Here is a 25,446-nt window from a genome sequence, read left to right on the forward strand (position 1 = left end):
AACAAATCGGTTTTAGAAAGAAATAGACTTAAGTAAAAGTAAATGGCAACCTTTCAAAAATTGTTTTTTAAATTTATTTCTTCTGCTTATTTTCGTTAACTTTTTGTGGATTTAAAGAATGAACAAGCACTAAATGAAGAAATTGAAAGCATACAGGGAATGTTTTTTTTTTTTTTTTTGTTAAATTTAAAATTTGAGAAATAAAAGGTATAAGTTAAATAGAAACTTTAAGTTTAAAAAGTAAATTTAATTTCAGAATATAAAAATAGTAATTGAATAATGAAAGTGAGTGAAAAATTAACGATAAATTTAGAATAAAAATATTAGAAAAAGAGTATTATATTTTAGGAAAGTGAGGTGGGCATTTTTATATTCTAGTATAAAAGGATGTTTGATAAAGGGATTCGTTCCCTGATTCGAATCATGATTTGTGATTCGCTACAGTATTTTTTCTCACAAAAAATTCACGTAAATCGAAAATAGTATAATTTAAATCCTCCAACTAAATGTTCTCTAAGATTTTAGAAATGTGTATGTCATTTTTAAATTTTTAACCCATCATGGATGGATGGGTCGTTAGGTCGTGACCCCTCTGCCTTCGTGGGTCATGACTCATCCCCCCAACTTTGGGTCAAGAGTCGTCCAGAGTCTAGCTCCGTCCCTGACAAACGACAGTGCAATCCTGGGAATTCTCGTTGAATTCAATAGCAACTGTTGAATCTTTTTTCAAATTAATTATTATGAGATTGTTCTTTTATATTTTTAAGTTATAGTGATTTGAGTGATGATCTTGAGTTGAGTTTGAATTATAATTTAAATTTAAGTTGTAACTTGAGTTTGTATTTAGATGTGTACATTTGAGTTATGATTTAAATTGAGAATCTTTTTGAGTTTGTTTGGGTGGGTCAAAACTTAAATTTATATTTAAATAGTATTTTAATAAAAACTCAATGATGATGAAAAATTTTAATAGGGTATATAGGTGGGGTTTTATTCGTCTTTTCATTGTGAATGCATAGAAAAAAATCATTTCAATCAGAATTAAAACGAAAAAGTTATGGCATTTTTAATAATAGAAAAAATATTGTTCATTAACTTGAGTTCGAATTTATGAACTTAAGTTAAAAGGAAAACTTAAATTCGAGTTTAGCTCCAAACTCGAGTTCAAACTCGAGTTTAAACTCAAGTTCAAACTCGAGTTTAAACTCGAGTTCAAACTCAAATTTTACAACAAATATAAATTTGAATAAAATTATAACTTGAATTCAAATTTTTTCTGAGTTTCGTTATAAAAGAACAACCCTTATAACTTTAGTAGATCAATTATTGTCTTTTGGTAAATATATTTGGACCTGTTTCTTTTCTCCTGCAAATTATCTTTGTTTTCTGCTTCCTTATGCACAAATTGCTGTAACGGCTTATTGTACCGGCATGAACAAGAGAGTGTCCTGTTTATTTGCATATTGAGTGCAAAAACAATAGAAGGTTCTCATACTCCATTATGACAAAAATATAAAATTCTCCTGAACATCCATCAAAATCCGGGCATAATGCCCATAAATCCCATTCGTCATGTTTTTGACAAGCTTCATTTTATTATTCCAATACCATGAAAAACGAACCACACGATCGTGTTTGTTGGTTTTGCCTAAAAGGGTTAAAATCTACTCCAATGTGGACCCTGAGAATTCCCAATTCTAATAAATTAGAACCCTTCCCATATTCTGTATTTTTCTTCCATTAATGGAAAAAATTGGACTTGATCAAAAAAAGCCTTGGCCGATGAAATAATTCTCCAATCTCCCTTATTTTTCCAAATTCGATCAAGCTTATTTCCACATTTGGCCGGAATTGACTATATTATCTCTTAATACAAATTAGTAGCGTCAAAGATAAATTGTATGACAAAAATAAATAAGAGAGACAAGAGAAGAATAGAAGAACACTGATATTATTCATTCGCACATTTTGTTATTGTTGCAAGGGTCATATATAGGCGGTTATGAATGTTATTTAATACCCATCGTTGACATGAATTAAGAATTCATGAAAGATATTAAGAAGGTGAATATATGCACCAATAATTCAATTCAAGCCAAGTGCGTCAAGGTTTCTTCCAATATGGCACCGAAACGACTCAATCGATCCTTATTTAGTGCCAAACCAACTTCGACACCACTCTTCTCGTCCCTACTCTCAGCAAGAGAAATCGTAGTTGCATCACTAAAATGGACCGTTTCGCTCTTTTTAGGCCGCCCCCACCCGAAATCCGCCTCATAAACACCAAGTTTCGGCGAGCCTGTGACCGTGACATGTTGCCACCCTAATTCCTTAATTTTTTTGAACTTCATCATCCAATTCTCGAACTTTTTCAAAGATTCCTCGTTCAATTCTCCAACTTCCTTCCCAATGGCCTTAGCCGCCGCGACGATACCATTTTCTCTCAATAACTCCTTCCTCTTTACCGGTGCAAAACATATCTTCATGCAATTTCCAAAATAGGTCGTTGGTAATGGAAACTCGAGGCGACTTCGACATTCCGCTACAAAGGCGAAGTAGTAAGGCTCGTCATCTTTATCGGTGTTGAGCGCGGAATTCCTCTCTTCCGATTTCGCCAAGCAAACCCATATCAACGCGCAAGTGACGATAAACGACGACATGTGAAACGACGAGGAGCTTTCGTCGTTGGCCAATTGATTTGTGACCCAAGACTTTAGCCTCTCAATCTGGACGCGATGCAGAATAAACGGGGCACGAACGTTATCAATAGTACCACAGTCTAGGACTGGTCTTTCTTCATCACCGTCATCATTTCGTGCCGATGCCAAAGTAGTACTCCACCAGGCGTTCAACAACTCAAGCTCAAGCCCATATTGGTCCTTGATCGCGGTCCTATCATGAGACGGTGGTCGCAGCTCTCGATCAAGCCGAGTAATTAAATCGCCTCCGGTATTGCAAATCGACGCCCATGATTTCATGAAGTGGTGAAACGCTTTCCCGTCGGACACCACATGGTTTCTCCGGATACCGATGCAGATGCCGGAGTTGGGGAAGACGGTGGCTTGCAAGGCCAGGAGAGGTTCCACGCGCGTGCCGTCCACCACAAGTGCGGGTGCAAACTTGGGGACAAACGGGTCAAATGCTCGGACGGGTAGCGGGTGATTGGCCGAGAGAAAGTGGAAGTCGGCGGTGGACTCGGCGACGGTGAGGGAAACGGAGTCGCCGTCGGTGAAGAGAATGTGAGGCTTCGCGGGCGGCGGAGGGAGGCGGAGGTTTCCCGCCAACGGGAAGAAGTGTTGGAGAGTGAGGGAGAGAGAATTTTTGAGAGATGGAAGTAGGGTTTCTAAGAAGTGGTTGGTCGGGTGAGGAAAGTCGTAGAAGTAGGGACGTTGCATGTGGCTGAAATTGAGAAGCCATGGCAGGTCAAAGAAAGTGAGAGGAAGAGAGGTTGTTGGGACTGAGCCTGGCGGTGGCGATACCTTGGTTTGCTCGATCACTATCACCTCCACATTCGGCAGAGCCATGGATCGATATTGTGAGGATTAGAGTATTGGGGAGATAAATGCAAATTAAGAGAAAGTATTTCCTTGCATGATAATTTGATTTGGTTTGGCTTATTATATAGGGCTTTTTACACATATAGCAAGATTTAAATAGTAAAGGTAATATAGTAAATTTTTTTAAAATATTAAAAAATAGCAAAACTGATATCATTTTTAATAATGACTACGTAATTATATAGTACAAAGTGTGATATTATGATAATGATTACTGTATTATTTTTTTATTTGTATAATATTTAAAAAGTTTTGCTAAATTTTAATTTTAAGTATGCGTAATTATATAAGGGTCCAAAAATTATATGATTGTGAAATTGCTATGTGGCTTTGAATAAATAAAAGACCACGCATGCACTGCATGTGGCAAATGAAGGTATGGTTTCAATAAATAAATGGCCACGTTTGTGGCCGCAAACAACAACAATAATAATAACAATAATAACAATAATAACAATAATTATAATAATAACAATAACAATAATTATAATAATAACAATAACAATAATAAGAAGAAGAAGAAGAAGAAGAAGAAGAAGAAGAAGAAGAAGAAGAAGAAGAAGAAGAAGAAGAAGAAGAAGAAGAAGAAGAAGAAGAAGAAGAAGAAGAAGAAGAAGAAGAAGAAGAAGAAGAAGAAGAAGAAGAAGAAGAAGAAGAAGAAGAAGAAGAAGAAGAAGAAGAAGAAGAAGAAGAAGAAGAAGAAGAAGAAGAATAATAATAATAATAATATTATTATTATTATTATTATTATTATTATTATTATTATTATTGTTACTGTTGTTACTGTTACTGTTGCTGCTGGTTAATAGAATCTTTTGGGTAATCAATACTTTATGTGATTATGTACTCCAAAACTTTGAATTTATTCGTGACCTTTAATTTAAATTTTTTAAGTAAGTTCTTGAAAACAAATTTAGAAAAATACTGGTCCATAGGGATGCCACCTATTAAAATAAGTTTAAAAATAAATGGCACCTTTTGTGTAATCAAGACTTTATGTGATGATGTGCTCCAAAACTTTGAATTTATTCGTGACCTTTAATTTAACTTTTTTAAGTAAGTTCTTTAAAACCAATTTAGAAAAATACTGGTCCATAGGGATGCCACTTATTAAAATAAGTTTAAAAAAAATGGCACCTTTTTTTGTGTAACCTAGACTTTATGTGATTATGTGCTCCAAAACTTTGACTTTATTCATGACCTTTAATTTAACTTTTTTAAGTAAGTTCTTTACAACCAATTTAGAAAAATACTGGTCCTTAGGGATGCCACCTATTAAAATAAGTTAAAAAATATGGGACCTTCAGATTCGCTAACCAATAATATTGTAAGAAAAATATTGAGGAATTTACATATGTGGAGGGACTAAAATGCATGCTAATATATAATTAGGACAACATTGATTGTAATTAGCATCATGAACAAAGTGGATCGGTTCTTCATAGAGAATGCCAAAAATTGTTTGTTATCAAAATTCGTTGGTTCATCAAAATAACGAAAATTGGAAAAAGAGGGAACAAACACTTAAAAATTATTCAATAAGTAAATAAATAAACAGGAAACTGCCTATATATTCAGCCTGAATATAATTAAACGTAATAAAAATTAGAAATTTTCCAAAAGGAAAATTTTGATAGGAAATAGAAATTGAAACTATCAGATCAGGAAATGCAAACAAAATTATAATTTAAAATTCTACGGTCATCTTATTACAAAAATAAAAATTAATTATTAAAAACTTTGAAACCTAAACGATGGAATTTGACCCAAAAAAGTTGTCATACTTCATGGCAAAACGACGAGTGTTATTTGTTGGCCTGTTTTCATAAAAAAAAGGATTGTATGTTTTTCATCTAAATCTGACAACCTCATCAGACCTTATAAAAATCAGAAAAAAATTACCTTATTTAACCTTGAAATAATCCCAACAAGCGATAAAAACTGGATCTTGCTACAGCACATCAATTGGTATTTATCAAAGAGAAATTATAAATCAACGTTAAAATTGATTAAAGACTGATGATGATAATGTGCTATAAAATGAATACAAAGTAGCACAATATATATAGAGTATACTCGATTTATTCATTATCACATTATTGTTGTTGTTGTACAAATACAAGTATAGAAAGGTGTGTCTGTCTATATATATATATATATATATATAACTCGCGCCATGAATCATAAAGTGGAAAAAAGCCAAAATCCATGAATTGCAATAATATAATGCCATGTATAGGATGTTAATTGAAAAGTTAAGAAGGTTTCGAATACCAATAAAAAAATAGCATTTAAGTGAATACATAATGAAATTCATGAAGGATGTTAAGTCACAGTTCATTTTATTAGTTCAAATCACAATTAAAATTTTTGCTACAATGTTTTTTTATAAAATTTAAATTCAATTTTTTCTATTATAGTATTTTTTCACACATAAATTTATTTTTTAACTCAAATTTTCAATTCAAACGAAAGAAGCAAAAAAGGCCTAAAGAAAGAACATCCATACATATCAAACATTTCATTTACACAAGTATTCGGATGGCGAGAAAAGGGAAAAAACGACATCAAAATTGAAAAACTACATGGAAAAGGTGAACTATAACAACAACAACAAAAAATTAGGACGACAAAAGAAAACGAGGACAACGCGGAACGGATCAACGGACAATAAGAAAGCACTCTCTTAGACAAAATATAACTCTTATAAGGTGTTTTGTACGAGAATTCGTGACAAAATTCGAATCATGATTCGTGACTAATTACAGTATTTTTTTTTATAAAATATACGTAAATTGAGAATAATTTTGAATAGTTTTAAATCACGATTCTGAATCGTGAACTAAACGTCTATATTTTTCACGGCAACCACTCTCACACTTAACTTTTGTTTATTATTCTCTAGAAGCTTTTGCTTCTTTCTTCACCGATGCATAACTGTTAACTTCGCTGTCCACAGTTGACGCAGCTCGTACGTTGGGGCTTTCTTGTATAACTTTTTTTTTTTTTTTTTTGATAATTTTTTCTTGTATAACTTTGTCTGGTGTCTGTAATGTGTCTGAGCCGCCTAATTTGGATAGCTCCTACGTTATTGGCTTGCTTTGTTTCTTATGTATTGTTCGGCCTTTAGGCCTTCCTCTTTGTCGGCGTCTTGCCTTTTCCTTTGAATGAAACTGTTGTTATGTATGTGGAGCCTAATCAAACAAGGACTGAAAAAGAAAAAAAAAAAAAACAGAGCACCGCGCCTTTGGATAGTGTGATTGTGTTGTTATTTTTCTTGTTCGCTATTATCGTTCTTGGTATTCAAATTAGGTCGTGCCTAATTTCCTTACATAAACTCAATTTTTGCAACAAAAAAAATAATAATAATAAAAAAAAGGGAACTTGGAAAAGGAACATAATTTAATCGACAATAACTATAAGGACACGTATTAAAAAGCTACAAAAAATAAAATAAAATTACAAAAAGAGAACAAGAAAAAGAAAACTACATGAATCAAACTCAAGTCAAACAAACTCCATGAATATTTCTTCTGAGATGGCACCGAAACTACTCATTTCATCCTGCTTAGTGCCAAACCAATTTCAACCCCCACCTCTCTCCTCCCGGCTCTGAACAAGAGAAAACGTTGCTGAATCACTAAAATGGACCGAAATCCACCTCATAAAGACCGATAGCTCCTTCCTTTTTACTTGCGCAAAACGCACCAGAAAAATGTAACAAGAGTGGTAGGGAAACAATTCTCGTGTTAGAAAAGTGCATTATATATATGTTAGGCATGGACTTTGTTCGAGCATGTTCTTAATTATCCACCTTTTTTCCCTTAGCCGTTCAATTTTTTAGCCTATGTGTAAGATCTTATTCGGTTAATGACAAAATGCCCACCAAGTTAGTGGGATTAGACAATGATCTTAGCATTAGAGTCGTGAAATGTTATTTTTACGATGGAAATTCGCCCTTGTTGCTTTTACGTCTTCATTCAATGGGTTTGGTTAGCAACCGACATTAGTTGTAAAGACTGACATGTCGTTTTCATATGTGCGACACCAAAAGTAAGGCAGCAACAATTGTGAGCGAACGATTTACGATAGGCACCAAACGATTATCGCTGCGGAACTGCAATTTACCAGCGACATGTCGTTTACACGTTTGATCATGGCGTTTTATTGCATGTAATGACATGTTGTCTTCTGTCCACCAAACTACATATTGCTGTCTTCTTGAAACAACATGAAATGACATGCTGTTTTCTTGTCGTTTACACGTTGCTGTTTTCTATAGATCGGAAGGTGATTTGAATCATTTTAGAAAATCAGTGGGCACTTTGAGATAAGGTGGCATTTATGAAAATCAAGGGACATATCCTCTCACTCTCGTGAATATAAAACGAAAAATTCAGTCTTTCCCAATCTTTTGTCCAGTTATTGTGCCCTTATATATAGACACACATATTAACATATATAACATGATCATAAGTTCATCACTTTGACAATGGAAGTTCATCATTCTTTAATATGGCAATGACATGCCCCTAGAACTATTATATTGAATATCAAATTTCTTAATAGATATACGCCCGCCAGGATCGCTTGGAGAACAAGTACAAAACCTCGTGAAGACATAGGAAATGAAGATTTTCCACAAGGCGGATGACACTACTTGCACATTTAATTAATTCCCTTCACCACCCTCGCCACCACTTGCTCCAGGGGCCATCAGCTTCTTCCCCAGATCCTCCCGCGGCTCCGCTGCAGCCTACACGGCTTCTTCTTACACGACAAGGATTAGCACCCAGGCCGCCATGCCCAACGTAGGGGTGACCAGGGCACGTGGCGTGGAACCAAGGCGGTGTTGGTGAGTCATAATTGAGCAGAGCTCTTGTAGCAGAGGAAACACCTATGCCTACTAAGAGAAAGAGAACACAAGTTACAAGCTTATAACTTGCCATGGGATTATTTTGTTTACTTTGTAACCCACAACCGTATGATATGATAGGAGCTCAATTTAACCTAAAAACTTAATCTATTAAGTCTTGTGTCTTTCTATATATATAAACCACTTCACATTTAGGAACTCAATTTGACCTAAAAAGTTAATCTATTAAGTCTTGTGTCTTTCTATATATATAAATCACTTCACATTTTATCTATTATCTATATAAAATAATATACACATGCACTTTTCTTAACGATTTTGTTGAGTTTGTAACTTAAATTAAGCCCATAACCATTGTTTTGTTTTTGGGTTTAGGCCCAAGGCCCAAATCTTTCCTTTCCTTTAGTGTTGCGGTTGTTTTGATGTTGCCGACTTTGACTTGGAGAAGCATTATATATGCTATATATATAAGAGCCGCATGTGAAAGATAACAGCCGCAAGAGTAATTTGTTTTCCCCATTGATACACATTTGTTTCTCTTTTGTTTTTTTTGAGTGAGATTTGGTTTGAGAATTTAATTCTTTAATATTTGGTATTCTTTTTGTTTAATATTTGGTATTCTTTTTGTTTGGTTGAGAGATTTTATGTGTATTTGGGATTTGGGTGGTGAGAGTTATTTAACAAGTTTTTGTAATCTCTTTTGGTTATAGTGGAATTTTTTCGTTGTTTTTGTTCGTAGACGTAGGTCAAAATCCGAACCACGTTAAATCCTTGTGTCTCTTTAATTTTTCTGTTATTCATATTTTATCTTAAATCTGCTTAATTTGACATTTTGGCACAACAACTGGTATCAGAGATTTGGTTTATTTGTCAAATTATTTTGAGACTTATGACTTCCACAATGACGACAAAGTATGAAATTGTAAAATTCGATGGGAAGAATGATTTTAGTCTTTGGCGAATTAAGATGCGGGCCCTATTAGTTCAGCAAGGGTTGCTTACGGCGCAAAAGGGCAAGGACGCTTTTCCGGCAACGTTGTTAGATGTTGTGAAAGAAGACCTTTTGGAAAGGGCACACACTGCTATTCAATTGTCGTTGGTAGACGAGGTGTTGTGCAAGGTTACTGACGAGACTATTGTTGTTGGGTTGTGGCTGAAGCTTAAAAGTCTGTATATGACTAAGTCTCTCACATATCGGCTCTATTTGAAACATCGTTTGTACACTCTTCACATGTCTGAAGGTACATCTATTCAAAGTCATCTTGATGAATTTAATAGAATTTTTCCGGATTTGAAAAATATTGATGTGAAAATTGATGATGAGGATCAGGCATTAATTTTGTTATATTCTTTACCTCGTTCGTATGAGCACTTTATTGATACTATGTTATATGGTAGATACACTATTTCTTTGGAAGATGTTAAGGCGTCTTTGAATTTAAAAGAATTGAAGAAAAAGGTGTTTGAAAATTGGGATGAAAATCAATCAGGTGCATTAGTTGTTAGAGGTAGAGGAATTGAAAAATGCAAAAACAAAAATAGAGGAATATCTAAAAATAGAAATGGCAACTGCAATTATTGTCACCAACCTGGGCATTGGAAAGTTGATTGCCCAAAGCTCAAGGAAAACAAGGAAACTGGTGAAGAAGCATTAGCTAATATTGTGGAGCATTTTAAAGATGATGATTATGTCCTATCTGTGTCTCTGGTGATTGCGTAGGCAATATCAATTTTTCTTCTTAGATTCTTGATTCTAGAAGTTCTCAACATATGTGTCCTAATAGAGATTGATTTATTGACTATCAGTCTATTGATGTAGGTATTGTCTTTATGGGGAATAATATGTCCTATAGAGTTACTAGTGTTGGAACAGTCAAAATTAAGATGTTTGATGGCAGAGTTACGACTTTGACTGATGTTAGACATGTGCCAGATTTGAAGAAAAGTCTTGTTTCTTTTAGGACTCTCAACTCACAAAGTTATAGGTATTCTGCTAAAAGTGGAGTTTTAAGAGTTAGTAAGGGAGCTTCTATGGTGATTAAGGGAGAGTTGCATAATGGCCTCTATTTTCTACAAGGTAGTACAGTTGTTGGTGCTACTGCGGTCTCATCTTGCTTAGATCCAGATTTTAGGATCACTCGTTCATGGCATTTGCATTCGGGTCATGTGAGTGATGTGGGGATGTCAGTTTTGACGTTTGTTGATGATTATGATGGTGTGCAATTTGGTGAGAGTTACGAGTTCTGTGAGAAGAAGATAGTGAGACACCGCACTATTTGGGATTTGCCACAACAGTTGTTAGTCGTAGATAGTATGAATTTAACTCTCTTTGGGAAAGCTTGCTGTTTGCTTTCTAAGTTTGGTTTTCTAGCCTGCTATTTGGTTAGGTCTCCATCAACTGCATTTGGATTGAAGACTCCGTTTGAGTATGGTTTGGTTGCTCTGTTGACTTTGTTTTGAGATTTGATTGTATAGTTTGTACTCATGTGAATGATGGTAAGCTTGAGCGAAGGACAAAAACATTCTTAAGATTTGAGTTTGGGGTGAACGGCTATTGGTTGTGGTTTTTTTTTTTAGCTAAAGTCACCAAGTTTGGTAATTCACATAGTTGATGATTTTGCCATCCTATTTGAAGACCAATAGTTAGAAGTTGTAGATAAAGATCCCGATGTTCGTGAGCAGGTGGAGCTTAACAATCTGGTTTGTATTGCATTAGTTGTGACAAGTTCGTTGATCAAGTTGGTTGTCATTTAAAAGTTCAGGTGTCGCTTGGACTTATTTAGTATTGTAAATTGGAATTAATCCTATGGGATTTAGAAAGAGATGGCGGAGGAGTTTCATTATTTGAGTTTGGCTTAATTTTCACCGAAGTGGAGATTGTTGAGTTTGTGACTTAAATTAACCCCATAAGCATTGTTTTGTTTTTGAGTTTAGGCCCAAGGCCCAAATCTTTCCCTTCCATTAGTGTTGCGGTTGTTTTGTTGTTGCCGACTTTGACTTGGAGAATCATTATATATGCTATATATATATCAGAGCCGCATATGAAATATAGCAGCCGCAAGAGTGATTTCTTTTCCCTATTGATACACATTAGTCTCTCTTTTTTTTTTTAATGATATTTACTCAGAGAATTTAATTCTTTAATATTTGGTATTTTTGTTTTTAAATTAAGAGATTTTGGGTGTATTTGGAATTTAGGTGGTGAGTGATATTTGATAAACTTTTGTAATCTCCTTTAGTTATATTGAAATTTTTTCGCCGTTTCTGATCATGGACGCAGGCCAAAAATCGAACCACGTTAAATTCTTATATCTATTAAATTTTTCTATTATTCTTATTTTGTCTTAAATATGCTTAATTTAACGTTTTGGCACAACAACATATAAGAATAACATAGAGTAAAAAAAATTAAAAAAAAAAAAGACCAAGTCGTTGAATAATATGCGTTGCAACAATTTCTATGCTCTGCTTTCATCATTTTACACTTTCATTTGTACAATCCAATAAAATTAGTAGTATTGATGAGAGTGTTCTTGTAGCGACTCAAAAGTCAAATCCCATATCCAGAGTGGAAAATTTTATCTACTACCACTTATGCAACCTAATTATTTATCCCTAATAATTTTCAGTGTAAATTGCGCTCAAATCTTTTTAGAAAGATGGTCTAATTTATTAACGGTAAAATACTTAAGTTCCACACTATTTAAATATAAAGATAATTATAGACATATAAAAGTATTAACCCACCTCACTAAATAAGTTGACTTTTTAAGATGAAAGTCCAATCCTTTATTATAAAGTTCAATTATTCTCTCTATCTCTCCTCAAAAACTCTAAAAGATTTGAGTACTAACTTTTTAAAAGTGATATTACTCTAATTCACGGCCACTAAATGTTGCATCTAGTAAGGGAAACATTATGTTTGTCAACGACCTGAGTGCTGGATCGGGTGTGAACTAAGAAGATTATGGGTGTTTGGGTGTGTTTGTTTCACAACTCAATTCAAGAACTTAAGTTTTGTACGTGAGAGAAAAATACTAAAAATTTAATTGTGACTCGAGTTCCGAGAAGAACACAAGGCCTAAGTGTAGCCTTAGGAGCCTGAAACTATTTTTAGTTATTACTTTAGGGAGATGCTTGGTGGTTTTGCAGCATCTAGTGCAAAAATTAATAAATGCCTATTCTTGTTTACTCTACGGTTTCTTTTATTTATTTATTTTTTTTTTTTTTGGGGCCTTTTCTTGAGCTTAGTTTGTGATGGAGCGGAAAGGAAGAGTTAAGCAAAATTAATGGCCGGAAGGAAGAGCTCCTGCTCTACAGAAAGTTCTCTAAAGAAAATAAGAATCAGCTGCCCTACAAGCAGGAGTTTCGGTCCCTTAAAACCTAGGACCACATATTAACAAATAAAAACGACAAGAGTCTAAAAAGAGGACAAAGGACAAAACCAAGAATAATTGCTTTATGAAACGACGCCAATTGCTGGATAGCAATAAGCCTCAAACGACAGCGTGTTGAAAATGTTCCTGCATCAGTTTGCTTGCACAGTTACACGAAACAGATAGGGTCACCAAACAATATGAAGTATGGTTGGCTTTTTCCTTTTTTTTTCCTTTTTTTTTTCTTTTTTTTGTTAACAGATGAGAAAGTTATATTTTAAAGGTTTGAATGTAAATAAAAATTACTCATTAAATGCAAGCACATGGTAGTGATAATTCTCTTAGTCTGTCTTTTCCCATTCACTATAATATTATGAAGTTTATGTACCCGCTTTATAAACTCAAAAACAATGGCAATGGAAGTAAGAAAGGAGGGAAATTTGTTCAATCTCAAAAGAAATTTTCTTCATATAATTGCACCGGAATTAACATCATTTTCGATTGGACTTACTATTCAACACACTTTTAAAGTTTAAAGAATCAATTGTCAAGATTTTTAGTCGAGGGCCAAACACAAGAAGTTCAAGGGCATTCATGTAAAAAAAATAAAAAAGTTAAAAAAAAAAGACCTAAAAAATCTAAGAGGATTTTAGTCTTCAGATTTGTAGCACGTGCCCTTTTTTTGTTATCTTCGATACTAGATAAGTTAAAAACTTATACATATATTTCCATATGATTAAAAAAATGTTTGGGATTGAAATTTTGAATTAGAGTTAAGTTTTCTCTCTAATTTTGAGATTTTTCCTTATAAATTATGTTTAATTAAATGGATTTAGATCTCTAAAGTTCCATTATCCGATCAGGCCGATAAAATTTTAGTTATCCCATTTAACTGCATTTTATTTATCCCGTTTAAGTGCATCAAACGTGCATAATGTTCCCAATGTTACGATAGTATAACTTCTAAAACCAAAGTACTCGAGGATCAAATTAACTCTTATGTATATGTATATATATATGTATAATCTCCAATATTTTTCATAGAGATTTGCTTAAGACATAAAATTTATCGAAATCTGCACGTATAGAAAAGACGATGGCCGAAATATGCCGGCCAAAGTATATATATATATATATATATATATAGCTTGTACGTATACGCGTACGTATTCTATCTACAGCACCTTTAGTGTTGTCAACATATCTGAACTGATTAAGCATATATAGATCGCTCCGCTATAGCTTTCATCATTGTACTCTCAAAAAAAAAAAACATCAGGGTTCTCTCTCTCATCAGTAGCTGATCTCTGAATATCAGATATGGAAATAAGGAGATTCAACGACAGCCAGTCTTCAAGAGATAAAAGCAAGCAAAAGAAGATGACGATCGCGGCAGAATCTCGGCGAAAAGCCGAACATGTACCGGACATCACGGACTTCATGAACGACATGTTTTTTGGGACCGTGAAGAGTGATACTGATCACAAGAAAGCCTATAATTTTACAGGTATTGATCAAACGGTTGTAATGAATGAAGACGAAGAGTTAGATGAGAATAGCTCCAGGAGGAGCATTAGTAGCAGGATGACCGAGGAATGGCTAGACGAGGCTCGGCGCTTGGTGGCCTCTTCTCCTTCGCGCTGTGAGTCGCCTTCTCGCCTTGTTGGATCCCCGAGGTTTGCGGCGGCGGCACAGGGAACAGCATTGTCACCCTCCTCCCTTGATAGAAGAGATCCGCTCTCTAGGTCCGCCAGAAGGTAATAATATACTAAATTTTCCTAGGCGCTAAAAAAATGTGAAAACAAACATTTGATTAAATGAAAAACTAAATACTCCTTAAAAGAAAAATAATACATCAACTTACAGTAATCAAATATCAGATTTAACACCAAAGATAAGATTGTATAATTGGAGAGTATTTTCCTGCTCAAGTGAAATTAGACACTGATATAGTAATTTGGCATTGCAATGCATTGGAATAGAGGTGGTGTGGGGAGTTTTATATATATATATATATATATATATGTATGTATGTATGTATATATATATTCCAATACATTAGAGGTGGTCGTTATAAATGTTTATTTTCCTTATCAATTTAATTTATATCCCTAGACCAAGTATAGTGAGTTTCTTTGGTATGATATGATATTGATATTCACCATTGAGTACAGTTTTTCGTATCCTAGTATTGGGTTAGCTTAACTTATTTGATATTATTGAGAAAAAAATATTAGTGCTTGAGCTGTAGAATTATCATCACATTGGTTATGAATCGACTAACTCTATGCAGACTTTTTTTATTTTAATATGTGAAGTTTAAATCTAATTATTAGTAGGTATTCTTACAAACAGAAACTAACTGTGTGATTAAAACATATTGTTGATATATCCATGAATAAAAGAGCTTCAAGACCCAATCTAATTCTTGATTTTATCTTGACCAAAATTAAGATCGATATATTAATTACTCTATTTTTTTTTAAGGGAACTCTATTTTGATCCATATGAATTTTTCTTTCAAGCAAAAAAGATACTTGAAATAAATTGATTAATAGTAAGCAATTGTGCGCAAATTAGCTAAAAGAAAATAAAGCTTTTTAATTCTTATCATGTGTATTTTTTTTATCATAAAAACAGAAGAATTAATGAAAAACAAATCATTCACAGACATTTATTGTTTTTTTTTTTGGTTGAAAAAAGTGTCATTTATTGTTGATTCTATACCATACCTTAGAATTTAAGAGAACAATGATACACTTTAAGAACACATGGATCAAGGAGGGAAGTCAACATTGAGCCTCTTGCGTATTAACTAGCTTTGAGAAAATCAAACACTGTTTCATATGGATGTTTGATTCATAGATTCAGAATTATGATTCAGAACCATTCTTGATTTATGTGTGTTTTTTGTGAGAGAAAATACTGTAGCGAGTCACAAATCATGATTCAAATTATGACACGAATCCTCATACCAAACACAAATGCATTCTTCTTGTTACCCTTTAAACTCTTGCAACAAATACCACGTTTCCACATTTATAGCATTACGGAACAAATATCCCCCTCGGATCCTTTCTCATCATTTTTCGCCGACTCTCACCTCCCACCTTTGCTCTCTCGTCAGAGGTTGCAGATCGCATCGCCACCAAGAGATCCCACACAAGGGGAGCGTCAGGGCGGGATCTTTTGTGGCTTCCTATGGTGCTTTGCAACCCCGCGCCTCTTTAGTTCTTTTGTTGTGATTTTTTTTAGGGTATGCTTGGTATATATATTCTTCATGATTTCAAACTCATTGTTTTAATTTTACTGCAGTGTTTTTTTCTCTAAAAAAATATTGAATTTCAAAAGTTTTGAACCTTAATACCAAACGGGTCCTTAGTTTTGCAATGAGTTTATTAGTATGTCAAAATTTTTAGTATCATATGTCTACCTTCAATATCACGTTAACATAATGTTAGTCACCAGTGAGCTACCGTTGGTATCCCGATATGATACTGTTTGTATTTTCGATATCACAGTAGTATACCGTCAGTCACCGATGAGCTAATGTATTTGTGTAACGTCCCTTGTAGCTTTTGGCGCCGATTTGTCCTTTTATAGCAAACGTATTAAATCCCGTTATCCAACTGGCACTTCTTCTTCTTCTTCTTCCTCTTCTTCTTTTCAAACAGATACAGAGCAGTGGAGAGCTTCAGCGGAGAAATCATATCAAAGTCAGCCAGACACACTCTCAACAAATCCGAGTCCTTCACCAGCCACGTCCCACCGGATAATTTTTCCAGCGAGTTATCCTCTGCCGCGGCGGACCACAAATGGTTCTCCAACATCCTCAAGCCCCCCAATCCCGACACGCCAACACCACCATCACCGCAACCACAATCACAAAAACAACCCCCAACTCTCTCCCGCCGCCAATCGCTGTCCCGCAAGTCCCGGTTCCAGGCCGATCCCTCCTCGCCACGCCCGCAGGCGATCCCCGCCGCGACGGACCGGAACTTCCCCGGCCCAAATCTGTTAACGGACCCGCACTTGCTCTCTCCGCCCAAGAACCTCGTCGAGTCGGCCAACCGGCGGTCCATAAGGTCGTCCACTTGCTCCGTCGAGAAGATCGTTTCGAAGCCCAAGCCAAACGGCGCGAGCTCCGATCTCGGCGTTAATGGCTTCCTCAGAGAGCGAAGGACCAAGCTTCGAAAGCTCTACAATGGCGAAAGCGATGCCAAGGCTAAAATCGTACTCTCAGGGCCTTCGAACAGTTGAGTAAGAATAAATCGAAATGAGATAGAAGCCAATTTCCGATTTTGATGTCTGAGAGTTTCGGAAATTTTCAGGTACGAGCTCGATGGTGGCGGCGATATGCTACGCGTGGTTGTTGGAGAACAAAACGAGAAAAGGGGAAGAATTTGTGACTGTGCCCGTGATGAATGTGAAGAGAGGGACGATGTGGAAGCTACGGCAGGCTTCTTGGCTCTTCTACCACGCCGGTCTTGACGTCGCGTCGTTGCTCTTCTCCGATGAGGTGATTTTTCATTTGTCTGTGATTCAATTTTTGCAGTTTAGATTATGCGAATTTTATTATTGTCGAAGAAATGAATATCGAAAATTTTGTGAATATTTATCCGAATAGTATGGAAAATTTACATTCTCAAATTCAGTAACGAGGAGAAAAATATGTTTTTGTGAAATTTAGATATTTTATAGATCGAATTTTTGCGTTTCAAACTCTTGATATTTTTTCAATACCAAGATTTTCATCTGTGATTGATGGTAGAGAATATGTTTTGTGTAATTACTAATTAGTATGTTGTTTAGATGCAATGAGGAAAGCTTTGTAGATGAAAGATTTTGCCTTTTTACTCTAATTCTGCCTATTTTATGTAGTTATTGGTGACTTTTGTGTTAAGATAAATAAGTAGATGGTTGGTTTTTTTTTCTTTTTTTTTTTTTTTTTTTTTTTAGTTTTAGATCAAAGCAAAACGGAATACTCCTGGATTGAAAAATGTAGGAAATACTTGTAACTATTTGTCTTTGTGGTGATACTCTTTTCCTTGGTGTTTTTCTTGGTTGTATCTTTTTTCTCTTCTTTAATTATATTGCCTCTGATTTGGAGAAGTGTTCTACCCAAAAAAAAAAAAAAAAGTCCTTTTTCTCTTTGTTATGCCATTATGAATGGGAATGAATAGATCATTAACTTTGTAACTGCATCTCGGGGCAGGTGGACTTGGAAGGTCTAATGATGGCTAGAAAATTAAGCATGGTGGTGATAGGGCAGGATGTCCTCAGAATCAATGGAGAGGTTTGTATATCTATGTCTGTTGCATATACTTGATATTGGGGTCGAGAATCAAGTAGGATTTTCGGGAATTGATTGTCGAAAAATAATTCATCGAGTTTCTTTGTTGGTTTCTTAGGTTGGGTCTCAATGCACTATTCTTACTGATAATTACTGTGAAGATGCCTATGATCTGCTTCAGACCCCAGTGCTGAAGAAACTTTTGGTAATTTTGGTTTTTCTTTTTTTTTTTCTCAATGAATCATAAAAAGCCTAGAGTTTGTCCTGCTCTTAAATGATAAGAAGAAGAGCTTCTTGATTAGGATTCTCACTTGTTCTTGTATTGCAGCTGGCAGCTATCTTGTTAGACACTCAGAATCTAAATTCATCTACTCAATTGTCTATGACGAGAGATGCAGAAGCTGTTCAGTTGCTATCAGTTGGCCTAACACCGAATTACAGAAACACCCTTTTCGATCAACGTAAGTCCTCTTGTTAATCTATGTGGATAGTGTAGTTGTAGTATATCCATGCAGTATGAGTACAAGGATTCAAGTTTTTTGGTTATTCCCGTCAGTGATGCAAGATCAAAGAGACGATTCGTTTTTAGAGGCTTTGCGGGAGAATTATGGGAAATCACCTAATGAGAGTAAGCTATCTTTACAAACTTCTTCTAGAAATAGCTTCAGATTATTATGTTGATTTCAGTAGGTGATGCCCTTGATTGTTTTGTCTTGCAATGTGTCCGCGGAATACTTTACTCAATACAGGAAGCCAGAACTTTCGGTAAAGTCACTGTGGGATTAGCTCTTTATGCTAGTCATGACAAATTATGATTAGATTTTAAATGATGGTTTTCCCATTGTTTTGTAAATATTTTGTTTTAGACAATTATTCTTCAAAGTTCCTGTATTTGTTTGTTGCTAGAAATCTTGTGAATTTGATGGTATACTAACGACAATAACAGTACTCTTAAAGTCTAACGCGGTTCCCTGTCAGTTTGGTTTTTTTTTTTTTTAGAGAGAAAGATAGAGATCCTATAAGCTTGGTGTCAAAGTTATAAAAAGATGAGCTGACCTCTTATTTGTTGTGCTGCTTCCTTTAGCTCTAAGTAGAGCTAACATGAAACCCCATTAAGTTTGGCTGTGACTTGTGAGCCTGTGACACTGCCTTGTAGATCTTAGATCTACTGAGTTTGCTCTTAAATACAACAAAGGATATATCTACCTAGTTTGCTCTGCTATTGAGCGTTTTGATTACTTTCATCTTTGCTTTTATGTTTGTCACAATTTTTCCCCTAAACTAAGCACTTCTTTGGCCTAAACTAAGCACTGGAGAGTTACACGTCTCTCTCTCTCTCTCAATTCTGTTTTCTTGTTTTTCTTTTCTTTTCGTTTTCTTCTCTTTTTTGGTCTTATTCGTGATGGTCATTATAGGTGGGCATGAGACTGAGGAGCATGTGGAGCGCAGAATTTCAGAGAGAAAATCACCCTCTATTCGTCATCCCGAAACTATCATTCAAAACTTGGACAAGAAAACTAATGCAAAAACCAACAAAGTTTCACCAAATTCTGGTTAGATTATGTTCTTTTACCTTTGAGGCCCTTTTGGAAAATATTTACACTAGATAGAAATATAAGGCCGCAAACAAAATCTTGAATATTTCATCGTTTCTATAGTCCCAACATGTTAAGTGTTGTACGAATGTCATAGCTGCTTACAACAGTTTCTTTTTAGTCTTTGCTTGAATATGTAATTGTGAATCACCAATAACTTTTGACGTCATTTTCCCTTGTAGCTAATGCTAAACCAAGTTCATCACTCCCGCAAGGTACTTCAGCACCGCAAACTAAAGCAACTCCCGATGCATCCCGCGGAAAGAACAAGTTCTTCCTCGCAAAGTGGTTTGGTTTTGGATCAAAATGAAGGCAAGTATCTGTTTTTGATTGCTAACTGTAAAACACAGAAAACCGGGATTTTTCTATTTCAGAACACCAGCTCAAATTTATTGTCTTGGGTTGCTGATAGGTTCAACAAAAGGGATGTTGAGCTTTTCCCAAAATTTCCCTATAGGATCTCTACGTCTGCCTGCGGATTATTCTGAAAAAAGAATCCACTGATACGTATACATATACACAATATCCTTCAGAGAAAGGATTTGATTTGATGCCATTGTAGCTCAAGGCCTATTTAATTCTCAAGATTAATAAATTTTGCATTTGTAACGTCACAGTTCGGTTATTTATACAATTTTAGCATTAGGTCTAAGGTTTGATTCCGACTGAGTGCTATCAATTCCTTGAGGCGACAGCTGTGGACCAAAGACCACATATTTACACAATCCATATGGAGGGGACCCCATGGATTAGTCGCGGCAAAGTCTCGGACACCTCGGTTATCAAAAAATTTATCCATGCAACTTTGTTTTAGTGTCACTATTATTGTTCCGGCATAGAATCTTGCTTGTAGCATAGAAATGTTTTTCTAGCGTGTCCACTCTGCTAGAAATTTCTTAAGTAGTACAGCCAAACAAACAATCCTTTTGGTGTAACTATTGGCTCACAAGATTGGAAGTGAAAGTAAAGAAATTGTTTCAGCAAGTGAGACATGTCACTACTTATTATATTATAAAATAATGTCATTCAGTTGTTTCTTTCCCAAGAAAGATTGTTCAAGTGGCAACGCAACGGCGGCTTTCTTTCTCACTCAATCCCATATATTAAGCCAAGAGCGACAAAAAGTCCTACTCAGCAAAAACGAAAAAGCAGTCTCAGGATAGCTTCACGCTGATATATATATTAGGATTGGAGACCAATTGGGAAACTTATTATATTCTCACATTAGATTTGATGGTTGAGAATTGCTAAATGTCACTATCGTCAACACATTCACCATTTGATGGTTTAATCTTTTTTCTTTTTTTTTTTTGCTACGTAAGAATTGGGAAAATATTGTATGCCATAGTTTTTATGATGATGATTAGTGGTTTATATAGAGAAAAACAAAGAATTTACGGTAGAGTATGACTCTACTAACTAGATCTTTATCGAGTTTTGTTAAATTGTTATACTTATCTTGATTAGCGGAAAAAAAAATGTTAATACTTATGGAAAGTTCAAAATTGTGCTTTATATATAGCGAAAAGAATAAATAAAGGGCAAGGATAATATATAATTCATCTGCAAACCACGAGCTCGCACAGTTGATGATCCCATCATCATGAACAACCTCTTTCCTGGTCCACATGAATCAGTATTTCTTTATTCTAAATACAGACATGCAATGACCCATGTAACATATCATCTATATATATATATATATATATATATTATTAAAGAAAAACTTTGGAGACATACACATTGATAGATACAGAACTTTGAAATATTTTTATTGCTCAATTATCAAGATCAGATCAAGAAAGAAAAAAGAGCAAACTCTGCATATACATATATATATATTGAAACAGATGGAAGAATGAATTATTAGGCCATGTAATGTATATGACAACAATCTGTCTCGTCCAATTATGCCCACTTGTTCAACCCCCCCCAGCTGTATCTCTTCTATCTATCTCCCCTTCACTACCCTTCTTTTCCATTGGGACCCACTTTCTCAATCCAATCCCCCTCACACCTTAACCAATCTGGCGTCTTCCTCAGTATTCGCCAATTTCATATGCTGGCCCATCAACTTGGTTATTTATTCTCTCTTTTCTCAATCTCAGGTCTTCTGGTTTTTCATATACATACCCACTTGTTCCATTTTCACTCAACCTTCCAAGCATAAAGAAACAAGCAAAACTCCGACGACCCATTTGCGTTTAAACTCTCCCACGACCCTGAACTTTCGGTCTGAGACGACAATGGCGTGGATGTCAATGAAGACAAAGGTGGAGATGATGATGAAGAAGATGAGAGTGATGACATAGATGTGGAAGGTAAAATTGGCTTGAAAATGAACAATGCATGCCTTAAACCTGGGCTGAACAACCAATCATGGACATCCCAATAGACTTCTACTCTTAACTTGTTGACATGAATGGACTCATTACCTCTAAATTTCCATTGAAGGTGTTTGACATGAATCAAAATATGCCCATCTAATCTAATCTCCATTTCTGGCTCAACCCCACTTGGGAAATTCCCATTGCTCACACTCCCACCTTTGTTTTTGCACTCTATTGAGATTTCATGAACTTTACCTTTCTCATGGAATTTGGCTCTTGTGGAGAACTTTTTCTTGCCAAAGACATGCTCTTTCCTTGACACCAATATTGGGTCAATCAAAGCAGGCCTACAACCCGTCTTCTTGTACGCATCCTTCTTCAGATCACCAAGAAGCAACACAACTTCCTCGTCGCAAACCACCGCGACATAGTACTCCGACGCAGGCTCAGTCTCGCCGTTGAATTTCGCCGCCTTGAGGTCCCAGAATATGTTCATCTCTTTACCTTCAACCACAAACTTCTTGTGACCGTGTTTCCTCCAGAAGTACCATGGCTTGAGCTCAACCTTGCAAGTGTACTGGCTGTCCCCCTCCGGGCCTTCCACCGAAACCGATAACCCGTGGAGCATCAGATTCTTGCACCATGTGATTGTGATCAAACGGCAACGATCGGCAACCTTGGTTCTGTACATGGACATGACCACACTTTGGCCTGACCTTGTCACAGCCGTTTGATGTTGATCATGATCAGTAGTTGATGAAAAACAAGCAGGAGTGCGAATAGGGTCTTGCATGGCTATAACAAGTTGTTTTGTGATGAAATGGATTATCAAAATCTCAATGAAGAAAAAAAAAAAAATAGGAGTGAGAAAGATGAAGATTATGAGAATGGGAAATTTTGGAGTGAGAAAAGGAAATGGTTTAACATGGTGTGGTGTGGAAGAGTGAGAGGTCTTAGTCACAAGGGTGATAATATTGTAGAGTCACAGATGCTGCCAGATATGATTTTGGAAGCATTCATGGGAGGGAATTAAAGAAATGGTTTTTTTCCCAAACTGGCGTTTATGGACTGGCAGTGAGTGAGAGAGCGAGCGAATATCCACCCTTTTATTATAATTTTTTATAATTTTATTATTCAACAATTATCTGCGCCTCTCTGCTTGCTTTACTAGCTCTTACCTGGATTTTTATTTTCTTTTATTCATTTCTTTAATTTTCTTTTCTTTTTCTTTTTTTTTCCCCACCTCATGTTGCATAATTTTCTATTATTACAATATTTCTGCTTTTTAATAGGACAAGCTTTTTTGAATCCTAGGCGGTTTTGCTTCTGCTGTACTTAAAAGATGAAAAGATACTTCTTCTTTCAATGCATGGTTAAATGCCAAAGGAAAAAATAAAATAAAAAATATATATATATTTTTCACCAGGTCTGAGTATACTTTATTTTAAATTAGGATTATCATCCAGTGTCTTCTTAAACTTTAGTATCATTTTCACTTTATATTTTAAATTTTAAAAACTTATTTTACCTCTTAAATTTTAGATTTGTCTCATTAAAACTCTTTTATAAAAATTTCTGTTATAATCAAATATAAAAGAAAGTGTTAAGTATGACTATGTAATTTTTATCTGTTTATTTTTTATAAAAATTCAAACAAAAAATAAATATATGATTGCATTACTTTTTTTTTTATCTGCATTACTCTCAATAGAAGGGATTAAGTGAAAAAGATTCAAAGTTTAAGGTTCCGTTCATTTCACCGATTCGAGTTTTACTACAGTAAAAAGCTCTCAGAAACAGTCACATCTAACTTTTTTGCTACAGTAAAAAGCTCTCACACAAAATCACATCTCAACTCGAATCAGTAAAGTGAACGAACGAGAATAAGTGAGTTTTAAAATTCGAAAAATAAACTAAAAATGACCTTAAAATTTAACATTTAAATAAATAAATAAAAAGAGGATGAGTCCTTGAAGGAAGCATGATAGCACATGAAGTGGGGGAGTAAAACATGACCAGTCAAAACTATTATAAAAAATAAAAAAAATAAAAAAAATAAAAATATTGGGAGAGATGGTAAAAGCTTTGGTCTATTTTGGTTTTTCCAACGTGGGGCCTGTTGATTTTTTATTATTATTTTTAAAGTATTATTGATTATTGATTGAGTGAATAACGTGGTTTCATAAAGCATGTGCCTTTTGGGTACGACGGTAGTGAAAACTTTGCTTTCACTCTCTCTTTATCTACAGATGAGTAACAGTTTTACAGAAAGGAATCTTGGGGCAGGTGAGAAGTGCTGCAGAAAAAGACTGATAAAATCTGCGTTGTAACTGCACATCTTGTCCAACTCTTTGTTGTTCTTCTGTTGGCTTTGGTTCAAGGAAGAAGGTTCTTTTTACCTTTTTCTCTAACTCTAAGCTAAAAAGTTCACGTTTTTGCACTTAATAGAGAGATAGCAAAAATGGGAAAGGATCAATCCCCCCCAAAACCTCCTTGCCTATATGTGGTTTAATGAAGGGATTATAAATTTATTAACAAAAACATGACATGTGTTTTTTGTTTATAGAATGTTGTGTTCCACCTTATGTATTTCAGAATGGATTTGTCTCGTTCATTTCGCTTATTCGAGTTTTGTTACAGTAAAAAACTCTCAGAAACAGTCACATTTAACTTTTTTACTACAGTAAAAAACTCTCACACAACATCACATCTTAACTCGAATTAGCAAACCGAACGGGTTTATCTCTTCTAATGTGAAATTATTGACCGACAACATTTTTTTTTTTAAAATGGTCAAATTATCCTCAGAGTAGTGTTTCAAACTTAGAACGCATGTAACCTGTATATCCAAACAATCTAATTTTATTTAATTTTTCCTTTTCATAAAAATTAAATTAGTAGAAGAAACGTTCTAGATTAGGCTCCTCGCTACCACACTTGCCGGTGGACCATAGCTCCCTTCCTTGCCACACTTGCACGAGGCTCACGGTCACCGTGAGAGAATCATTTAATGTTAACAACGTTGCTAACTCTCATATTGTTTTTGTCATAAATTTCTCTTGTCTTTCTAGATAAATAGAATTATGCACTCCTTTAGGTGATACTAACAAGCAATCTAGTTGAACAGGTTGAAAACAGAATAACATAATTTGAACAATATGACATATAAAGTCAGTTCTCATGGTTATTCAATTCTTTTATGGGTTCATTAACGTGCAATTAAATTGTATGCAGTGAATATTTAATGTGTACAATGTAGTTCGCTCAAGTTATTGCACGTGCCTTTTCATTGTAAGCAAGCAATAAATTTAGGAGATTTAAATTGGTTTGTGATTCTTTTGCGTGGCTAGTCATCATGAATATGGTTTTCTTGTCACTAAGGATTCATAGTAAGAGAAGGGCCCGCACTTTTCATGGTT

At 35.0% G+C, this 25,446-nt stretch overlaps 3 protein-coding genes across 3 annotated transcripts; 1 reads left to right on the top strand and 2 right to left on the bottom strand.

Annotated features, from left to right (window-relative positions):
• Nucleotides 1-2,090: 2,090 nt before the first annotated feature.
• On the bottom strand, nt 2,091-3,524 carry LOC21401937 (coumaroyl-CoA:anthocyanidin 3-O-glucoside-6''-O-coumaroyltransferase 1). Its single transcript, XM_010104661.1, has one exon. The coding sequence runs from the start codon at nt 3,522-3,524 to the stop codon at nt 2,091-2,093; it is 1,434 nt and encodes a 477-aa protein (XP_010102963.1).
• Nucleotides 3,525-16,457: 12,933 nt separating this feature from the next.
• LOC21401940 lies at nt 16,458-20,672 on the top strand. The gene is made up of 9 exons (XM_024169833.1): nt 16,458-17,064; nt 17,141-17,328; nt 17,775-17,810; nt 18,025-18,105; nt 18,221-18,307; nt 18,431-18,563; nt 18,659-18,730; nt 19,518-19,655; nt 19,880-20,672. Exons 2-9 carry the CDS (start codon nt 17,152-17,154, stop codon nt 20,005-20,007), a joined length of 852 nt encoding a protein of 283 aa, XP_024025601.1. The 5' UTR covers nt 16,458-17,064; nt 17,141-17,151; the 3' UTR covers nt 20,008-20,672.
• Nucleotides 20,673-21,572: 900 nt separating this feature from the next.
• LOC21401941 lies at nt 21,573-23,159 on the bottom strand. The gene has a single exon (XM_010104665.2). The coding sequence runs from the start codon at nt 22,818-22,820 to the stop codon at nt 21,846-21,848; it is 975 nt and encodes a 324-aa protein (XP_010102967.1). The 5' UTR covers nt 22,821-23,159; the 3' UTR covers nt 21,573-21,845.
• Nucleotides 23,160-25,446: the final 2,287 nt, after the last annotated feature.

The sequence above is a fragment of the Morus notabilis genome, unplaced genomic scaffold (genome assembly GCF_000414095.1).
Source record: "Morus notabilis unplaced genomic scaffold, ASM41409v2 Scaffold333, whole genome shotgun sequence".
In the NCBI taxonomy this organism is placed as follows: domain Eukaryota; kingdom Viridiplantae; phylum Streptophyta; class Magnoliopsida; order Rosales; family Moraceae; genus Morus; species Morus notabilis.

Coding starts and splice junctions, on each gene's coding strand:
- LOC21401937 (XM_010104661.1), bottom strand. CDS start 3,524: ATGGCTCTGCCGAATGTGGAGGTGATAGTGATCGAGCAAACCAAGGTA.
- LOC21401940 (XM_024169833.1), top strand. CDS start 17,152: ATGGTGGCGGCGATATGCTACGCGTGGTTGTTGGAGAACAAAACGAGA. Junction 17,811..18,024: donor ATACTCCTGGATTGAAAAAT/GTAGGAAATACT, acceptor ATCTCGGGGCAG/GTGGACTTGGAAGGTCTAAT. Junction 18,564..18,658: donor AAACACCCTTTTCGATCAAC/GTAAGTCCTCTT, acceptor TATTCCCGTCAG/TGATGCAAGATCAAAGAGAC.
- LOC21401941 (XM_010104665.2), bottom strand. CDS start 22,820: ATGCAAGACCCTATTCGCACTCCTGCTTGTTTTTCATCAACTACTGAT.